The 8,862-nt window shown below is 59.6% G+C and overlaps 1 protein-coding gene across 1 annotated transcript in view; it reads right to left on the bottom strand.

Annotated features, from left to right (window-relative positions):
- Nucleotides 1-6,950: 6,950 nt before the first annotated feature.
- The window catches only part of SHISAL1 (shisa like 1), a 45,097-nt gene continuing 43,185 nt past the window's right edge, over nucleotides 6,951-8,862 (bottom strand). Inside the window, exons 6-8 of the mRNA XM_029954096.1 lie at nucleotides 8,444-8,790; nucleotides 7,965-8,014; nucleotides 6,951-7,418 (exon numbers count right to left, since the gene is read on the bottom strand). Of these exons, the coding sequence (XP_029809956.1) occupies nucleotides 6,951-7,418; nucleotides 7,965-8,014; nucleotides 8,444-8,790 (865 nt within the window). The remainder of the gene's footprint in view (nucleotides 7,419-7,964; nucleotides 8,015-8,443; nucleotides 8,791-8,862) is intronic.

Below are 8,862 nucleotides of genomic sequence, written 5' to 3'. Positions count from 1 at the left end.
CAGCCGCGGCTTCCCCCCACGGCCACCTCGCGTTCTGCGCGTCACGCATGTCGCCCCAGCCGCAGCCCAGGGAGCAGTAATGCGGGATTCCTGTCAAATGGACCCGGAGGGGCACCCTCCTATCTCACAGGCGACGCTCCCCCCGCTTTGTGCAGGCCTCCCTGGAAACATCTCTTGGTTAATTGCTCACTCAAAGTAGCATCTTTGTTTAAACAGTAGCTGGCCACAGTGACGGGTTAGGGAATCTTAACTGATTCCAAATTATGGTGCCAACTGGGCAGTGTGGGTCCCCTCCCCCCCCCCCCGGGGCCAGGACCCCCTCCGAGGGCGGGGCCTGTCTGATGAGTCCACCCGGCCATGTGCCCCTGGGAACCCAGTGCCAAGTGGCCGAGTGCCTGCTCACTGCCAGGCTCCTGGCGGGCACTGCCTCAATCCCCCCAGTACCCCCATTTTCATAGCCGCCCAACAGGTCTGGGAGGAACAAGTGACTTGCCCAAGGTCACAGGGCCTACGCATCCGGTCGGCTGGACTCACGGCCCTGGCTTGTCCACACCGTAGAGCTTCGATCTGTCTGGAACTTGAGCTCAGAGAGGGGCCTGCAGACAGTCAGCCCCGGTCTAGTTCAATCTGGAAGAGCAGCTTCAAAGAGACTTTTCCAAAACCCTCCCTAAGGTATCGTCGCCCCGTGGCTGACCACATTGATTTTCCAGGCCAAGTAAGTGGTCAGGATTGATTTTCTGCGTATCACGGGCTGGTGATCCTTGGGGGGAGGGGCGGCTTTGCCTTCCTTATCTTTTATTCCCTGCGCTTGGCCGGGAGCATGGCCAACTCTCAGCAAGCCCGAGTTGCAGGAATGAATGAATGAATGAATGAAGGGTGTCTGGCTGTGCCCTCAGGAGAGCGCACGCTGGTTCTCAGAAGGAGAAGCAGACGGGAAAGAGGTCTGCAAAGGGACCGGCCAAGATGTTCCCTCCGCGGGCGGAGGGCCAGTCGTCCTGACTTCTCATCTCCTCGCTGTCTTTGCTCCGGGAAGGACCAGAGCTGGAACAGGTTGATGAACCCTCGCCAGAACCACCTTGCCCTTGGCCCAGCTACCACTGCCCCGATGCCTGTCCGTGGGTGTCCCTGGAGGCACCGGGATCCCACTTTAGAAAGCACCTAAGGATGCGTTTGCGTCTCCGAGCTAAGATTCGCACCCGCTGGTGCAGATGGACAGTCGGAGGGGCGGAACACATGAGCGTTTGAAATGTTATGTGCAATGAGTGCCAGTGACTATTTAATGGCCAGCTCTTGAGAGGCAGAAGCCCTGATCTGTAACGGTGGCTGCCCATTTCCATGGTGTAAATACTGTCAGCATGACGTCCCTGAGCTCAGAGTTGGGAAAAGACACACAGTAGCCAACATAAGTAAGTTTCACCGCACAGATACAATCACAATGGATGTAACAAGGTTCACGAGCACAGATGGTAGGAAACGTTGCAAAATCATTAGTAGGAAGGGAAGCATTTCAAATATATATTACTTTTGTGTTTAATGTAACCTATAATTGTCAGCTCCTATCATTTAATTTTTACAGTCGCTGTATTCAACACGAGGTCACAAAATTCCTAAAAATTTACCTTCTGGTTCCTGGGAGCCAGTACAAGGAGGCCCTGGGCACATCTTGGCAATGCTTATGCATTTCTTTTAATGCGTCCTGGGAAAAATATAACTCTTAAACCGAAGATACGATTGCTTAGAGCAAGTCTGAGCTTTCTAAAAAGAAGTGACTTGATTTAAAGTCAATTAAAAATATACGAAGTAAACAGCGCAGGGGAAGGAGCTAGACAGACCAGAGGAGCACCAGGAGCTGAAGTGTGGGGAAGTAAACGTGGCTTGAGGGAAACGCCTGGAATGAATTCTTGGCTGTCATGGGGGCGTGGTAACATAGATGGGCAACCCACAGGAGAGGAAAGACAGTTAACAAATGAGAGGAGAGGTGTTCAGCCTCCCTAACCATCAAAGAAATACAAACCGTGTAAAAATGAGGGTGCCCATCCTCACGAGCCGCCGGTGACAGTCCCCTGGGGAAGGAGGCAGGTGCTGGTACATAGAACCACACAGCTGGCACCCCCCACTCCATCATCTCCCGCCAGGAATGTATCCAGAGGAAATAATCCAAAAAAGGAACATCCATCAACCCTTAAAGGGGTTTGTTGCTGCCCCTAATTTTCTGGGGTATATTTGCCCCCCCCAACATTATCTGCCTCAGTAAAAACAACTGTAAGTTATGTAAACACTGCGCTATAGGGAACCGTTCAGTTAATGCTAATGTGGGACCCGGACTGCTGGGGAGCTAGTAAAATGATAGGTGGAAAAATTAATTAAGCAAAACCACAGGATGACGGCTAATTTAATGCTACGTGAATACAATTAGAATGCAAAAACAATGCATACATTATTAGAAACGAATTAAGCCACGTGCATAAGAAAGCAGAAACTGCAAAACACCCACAGTTGCGTGCGCGAGTCTGAGGCCTTTCTTCTCGATCTTTCCTCCTGGGCTAATCACCACAACAGTAAGTTGCCATCAGCATTTATCGGGGCACCGGTCACTTGCTGGGCCCTGTTACGCCCCCCACAATCATCACCCCAACTGCGTGCTCCCCGGAAGCCCGGACAGAGCCGGCTCTGGGCCAGCACCCACCCCGAATTTCCGGACGATATTGGGTCCAGGCCAGCGAGGGTCTGGTGTGCAAGAGCCTGGGGCTCCGGGCCTCACGCACTTTGGGACACCCCTGAGGTCCTGCCCCGAGTGCGGGTAGGACCTGACGGGGGCCGAGAGCCCCGCCATCCGGTCCGGGAGGGGCCACGCCCGCGGTGAGCACCCTTCTCGGGGGTCATTCTCACAGGCGCAGACCTACTACTTCCCGCGCCAGAAACGTGGGCTGCGGAGTCAGCTGGACTCGGGTGTGAGCCCCGGCTCAGCCGCTGGGTGACTCCGGGCAAGTTGCTAGCCCTCCCTTGAGCCTCCGCTTCCTCCCCCACACACGAGCCCGGGATGGATGGCAAGCTGTGCTGGGGACGTTAGGTGGCATCACTTGCTGCAGCTGCTTAGCTCACGGTTTCTCAAGAAGCAGGCGGTCCTGTTACTAGCAATAATAATGCGGTCAGTGCGTTGATGCGACACAACAGGTGCCTACTATGTGCCGGGCGCTGGGCAGACGAGGGCCGACGACAGGTGCCCGGGGGACAGCTGAGCACAAGACAGACCAATCCCAATTCTCTTCTCCGGGCCTCCTTACAGCCGGGGAGACAGACACCAGACGAGAAAATAAACAGAGCGGCAGGCGGCAAGCGCCATGCACGGATGGAAGGGGATGAGGGGGAGTAGACAGGGATGGCTATTTATAAAACAGGGAACCTTATTTATGAGTTTATGAAATAGCAGAGCTATTTTGTCGGCCAGGGAAGGCCTCTCTGACCAAGTGACACCTGGGCAGGCACCTGGTGGGAGGGAGGGAGGGAGTGAAGCAGGTGCTGGGAGAGGAGAGATTCAGGCAGAGGGCGTGGCACGTGCAAAGGCCCCGAGGCGGGAGGGAGTGTGGGAGCTCCAGGAGCTGCAGGGAGACGAGGGTGGCTGGAGCAGATGGGGGAGGTGAGGAGAGAGGGACCGGGAGGGGCATCGGGACACCTCGTGGGCCATTGAAAGGGCCTTGGAGTCATCTCCTCAACATTGGACATCGTCAATGGGCGTTGATTTGTGTTCTCAGAGGATTGTTCTGCTGCTGACAGGGGCAAAGGATAGAAGCAGGAAGAGATTTAGAAGGTGTTGCCTCAGCCCGGGCAAGATTGGCTGCTTTCGGCAGAGGGGTGAGGAGGGCGGGTTCTGGGTCCATTTCCTGGTGTCCCTGTTAGGACGTGTGACATGGCAGAACTGGGGTTCTGTCCCAAGGAGACGGCGGGAGGGCAGAAGGCAGGGTGTTCACTGCTGACTCAGGGTTTCCCAGCTGAAGTGGAGTCGTGGGACACTGCGGTGGAGACAGACCTGGGAAGCAGGTGCAGAGGGGCGGCTCTGGAGTGGGGCAGGGGGGCAGGTGTGGTCCCACGGGTGGTGAAGACAGAGAGAACATGTTCACGGAAGGAGCCCTGAGCCCTCTGGGGTCTAAGGCTGGGCGGACAGGAGGGAGTGGTGAGGGGACCAGCAAGGGGGTGGGAGCCGGGAGGAGTGTTACCCAGGACCTGGAGCTCCCAAGGCCCCCTGCTTCCCGTTCACACCCTCTGGGACTTAGCCTGAACTAAGCCATATCTCCTTTCCCAGAAAACTCCTACTCATCCATGGAAACCCTTTCTGGGTGCTGACGGTCCCCTGGCCAGCTCGTGCTCAGCCCAGAAGGCTGTGGACCCCGGATGGACGTCTGCTGTTCTCATCATCACAGAAAGGCTGCCACACCCCGGCGTGCTGCTGGGGGAGGGGGGCACTGCTAGAGCGCCGTCTGTGCCCCAGCCCCTCCGGCTTCCCCTGCTGACCCAGACGGCACTGTCTCCTTCATCCGCTTCTCAGGTGGGGGGAGTCCAGCGACGTCACCAGCCACCACAAGATGGGGCAGCGGGGCGCCCGGGGGCTCAGCCCCTTAAGCGTCTGATTCTTGATTTCGGCTCAGGTCGTGACCTCACGGTTCATGGGATCGAGCCCCGAGTTGGGCTCTGCACTGACTGTGCAGTCCGCTTGGGATTCTGCCTCCCTCTTTCTCTGCCCCTCCCCGCCTCACAATAAATAAATGATCTAAAAAAACTTGGGGGAGCAAGATCTGAACCCAAGTCTGTCTCGCTCACGGTCTCTGCATCTAACGTCCACCGCCTGGTGGCGCGGCCGAGCCTGCCTCTGGGACGCCTCTCGTCCTGGAGGCCGGGGGGCTCGCAGGAGGCCGAGCGATGCTCTGTTTGCCGGGAGGAGGTGGGGTGGGGGGGCAGTCGGGAGCCCAGGTGGCCCGAGACGGGGAAGTGGGTCACCGACTTGTGGACCATCGTCTCTCCACGGACAATTAGGGCAGCGACTCCAGCAGCGTCAGGAAAACTCAGTAACCGGGCAGCTCATCGGGACGGAACGTTGGGTTACAAACCCTGGACGGACGCCGCGACGTGTGGACGGCAGCAGCTCTGAAGCGGAGAGAGTCGCGGGGACGAGGGCTGCGGCTGCGGGCGGCCCCGCGTTCTCCCGCGAGCACGGCCACGTGAGGCTGGGATCTAGGGGCCGCCGGGGGGCTCGGTCGGGCCGGCCTCCTCCACTTGGCTTCGCCTCAGGTCATGATCCCACGGTTTGTGGGTTCGAGCCCCGTGTGGGGCTCTGTGCCGCCAGCTCGGAGCCTGGAGCTGCTCCGGAGTCTGCGTCTCCCTCCCCCACCCTCCCTCTCAAACGTAAACAACCTTAGAAAAAGAAAAAGACAATGAGCACAGAAGGAGGTGGTGGCCACTCCCTGGCGGGGGGGGGGGCTGGGGCAGAGGAGACGGCAGGGCAGGGACATAATGACTAAGACCCGTAATCAGGATCGGCTCCTGAGCACCCTCCCCCCGATGAGCTCTGAGTCACGGGGGGCCTGGAAGGGCGGGCGGTGGTGGGGCCCGTCCGGTGCCACGACTCAGCGGGCTGACGTGGGTCGGACCTGCGGACGGCGCGTGGGTGTCCCTCCAGACTGTTTGGTCCAACCCCTCCCCTCGGCTCCAGTGTCACAGCTGTCGCCACAGGTGAGAAAATCTCCGGGCACACCCCAGTCACTGTGGATGCGCTCGGGCCTTCCTCTGCACCCTGGGGCCCAGGCTGTCCTGAGCACCCAGACTCACTCCTTTAGGTTGAATTGAGGTTTCTGTCCGGGTCTTCGGTGGCCCTTAGGGCAGGGAAAGGGCAGAAAGGGAGACGGCCCTGGGCCCCAGAAAATGTCCAGGGGGCAGTTCTGGCCCCTTGTGCAATATGATCAGTAAAGGGGCTCTCTCCAGAAAAAGGACCTGATCATCCTATCAGAGGAGAGAACCTGGAGATGCGCTCTCTTCCAGGGCAGCTGTTCCCTGCAGAGACCCCGAGGGCCTCGACCCTGACTCTGACCCTGACCCTGACCCAGGCCTTTGCACACTCTCTTCTCCCTGCAACACCCTCCCCACGTTATGCTTTGCCCAATTACTTCTCATCCTTGAAGGTCACCTCCTCCAGGAAGCTCTCCCTGATGTCCAGTCCGGTCAGAGCAAGCTGCCTGTGTTCAAATGCTGGGTGGGCCAGTGACCCGCAGGGTGACCCTGGGCCAGTTACCTGACCTCTCTGTGCTTTGGTGTCCTCATCAGTAAAATGGGGCTTCATCAAATAAGGGTCTGAGGGCTGGGATGAGGCAGCAAACCAACTGGACAAAACTCTCATTCTTACAGTCTAGCGGGGAGGGGGAGGGGGATGAGGAGCAGAGGGACCGTCTTAGCTGTGATTTGAAATTTGCTCCTCCCTGGGCCAAGCATCCCCGGGGTAAGGAAGGGGGGCCAGTTGGTCAGGGGTAAGGATGTGGTCCCTGGAAAAGAATCTATGTTCCCTGCAGCCCTACTGTGTGCTCAGCCCTGGGCAAGGTCCCCTCCTCTAGTTTTCATCACCATTGTTGAGGGGAAGTACTGAGACTCAGAGAGGGCCGGCAACGTGTCTGAGGACCCAGAGCAGAAGAGGCGTTGGGGGTCTGGGCCTGGCCCCCACCCTAAGGAACACCTTCCTGGGTTTTCACCAAAGCCGAGAGCGCAGGTGGGAGCAGAGCAGGGGAGGGAGCAGGCGTGGGGCCCCCAGGGCACTGGGCCGGGTGGGAGGGAGCCAGGGCTCCAGCGGGGAAAGCAGCCGCTCTAGGGACCCGTCCAACGTTTCCCAGCCCCGTAACTCCACGCACAGGCCGACCTTCCCCGTCTTCTGCATTCCAGTCCCGGAGGCCTCCCTGGTATGTGATGGGATGTCAAGGAAGGAAGACACTTGCTCTCCCTTTTTGTGGTCTGGCTTTCTGGAATTTCTTGCGGTCGGCTGGTGACCTGCGGGAACCACACGCCAAGGATCTGGCCACAGAGCCACAGGGATTAAAGTGAGGCCTGAGCTTTATTGGGAGGAAAGTTCTGGGGCAGGGACGGTGGTGACCCCCGAGGGAAGCATATGGATGAGTTCGGTAAAGAGCCAGAAGGTGTTCTGGGTCAGGGAGGAAGGAGGTGAGAGAGCTCCCCAGTAGCCAGAGGCCTCGGGGCTGAGAGGGGCCGGGAGTCAGGAGTCTGTCTTGGGTCACGTGAAATCTGCAGCGCTCTTGCAATTTCCAAGGCCACTGTGGTCTTTGCTGGTGCCGTTTCTTCTGTCTGAAGTGGCTTTCCCATTTTGTTCCAAGTCTGGCTTGATGCTGCCTCCTCCTCCAGGAAGCCTGCCCGGACTCTTCCCTTCCCTGCAGCCCGGTTTCTCCGGGCACGCTGTGTCACTGTGGTTGTTCTTTGTCCTGCCACATCAGCCTGGGAGCCCCTTGGGGCAGGCTGTCCCCCACCCCCGACCACTCACGGTACCTCAGGGACAGGTCAGAGCTGGATGGAAGGGGTTCCATGATTTCAGGTGACCTGTCACTTCTGTGCACACCCAAGGCCACCCTGGCGGGGACTTTCCTGGCTGGCCGGGGGGGGGGGGGGGGATGGGCGCCAGAGGCAGCCCCCCAGGCTCCCCGGGCTCCTTCTGTGGACTTGGGCCTAGAAGTCTCTGAGGCCACCTTGCAGAGGAGCCCCCGCCCTGACAGGATGGCCCTGTCCCTGCTGTCCCAGGGCAGCCCCCAGACTGGCATCAGCATCTCCCAGCTCCCACCCAGACCGTGCCCTTCAGAATTGGCAAATCTCAGAAGACCCCAGGGGACCGAACGCCCTCTGAGCCCGAGGCTGGCTCAGGGTCCTACTCGGTCCTGGGAGACCTGGGACAGGGGGAGTCTGGCTCCAGCCCACGAACTTACGTGTGGCCTTGGGCAAGTCACGTGCCCTCTCTGGGTCTGTGTTTGCTTTTCTGTAAAAGGGAACGACAGGAGTCAGGCCAGCCGGTGCAGATAACGATGGTGGGTCATACCTAAGCAGAGTGCAGCCGTGGCTCCCAGACTTCGGTGGGGTACTGGCGCATTTCAGAGGGAGACAAGCAGAGCCGCCCAGGCCTCAGAGAGAGCTGCGGTGTGGGGGAGGGGCCTGGGGGGAGGGGACAGTAAGGGAGAAAGCTGCAGGGTAGGGGAGGGGGCCTGGGGGGAGGGAAGAGAGGGGACAGTGTGGGAGGCTGGTGGCCGCCCCGGGCGGGCATTGGGTCCTCCCGACGGCACTTGAGGTCAGGCTGCCATTGTCCCCATTTTACAGGTGAGGAAACCGAGGTGCGGGCAGGTGAGGCAGCCTTGAGGGGCCGAGCTGGGGTTCGAGGCAGGTGTGTCTGCCTGCGGGGCTGCTGGCTCACCCGGACCCGCCACGGCCGCAACAAGGAACGCGGTGACGGCGAGGGTAACGGTGAGGACGGACAGCACCACACCTGGGACACTGTCCCGGCGGCCAGTGCAACATGGTGGCGGCAGTGCCGGTGCAGACGGCGCCCCAGCTGCCCCTTCCTTCCCCTTCAGGCCACGGGGGCCCCTGGGGTGGCCACCGGCACAGAGAGTCGGTGTGAGGTGACACGGACACACTCTGGCTCCAGCGGCGTTTGCTGAGCACCTGCTCGGTGCGCCGGACACGAGGCAGAGAGAGGTTCTGGCTGACGGAGGTGGTGGCCGGACATCAGTGCTGTGACTGGGCAGGAGGTGGGAGGTGCTGGGCCGGAGACAAACCAAGGGAGCGGGTTGGGGGCCCTGGGAGGGGGAGGGGGGCAGGCGTGGGGCATGG

Source organism: Suricata suricatta, chromosome 10, assembly GCF_006229205.1.
Source record: "Suricata suricatta isolate VVHF042 chromosome 10, meerkat_22Aug2017_6uvM2_HiC, whole genome shotgun sequence".
Classification (NCBI taxonomy): domain Eukaryota; kingdom Metazoa; phylum Chordata; class Mammalia; order Carnivora; family Herpestidae; genus Suricata; species Suricata suricatta.
The sequence above is the reverse complement of the archived record's forward strand: the minus strand, read 5'-3'. Positions and strand labels throughout refer to the sequence as shown.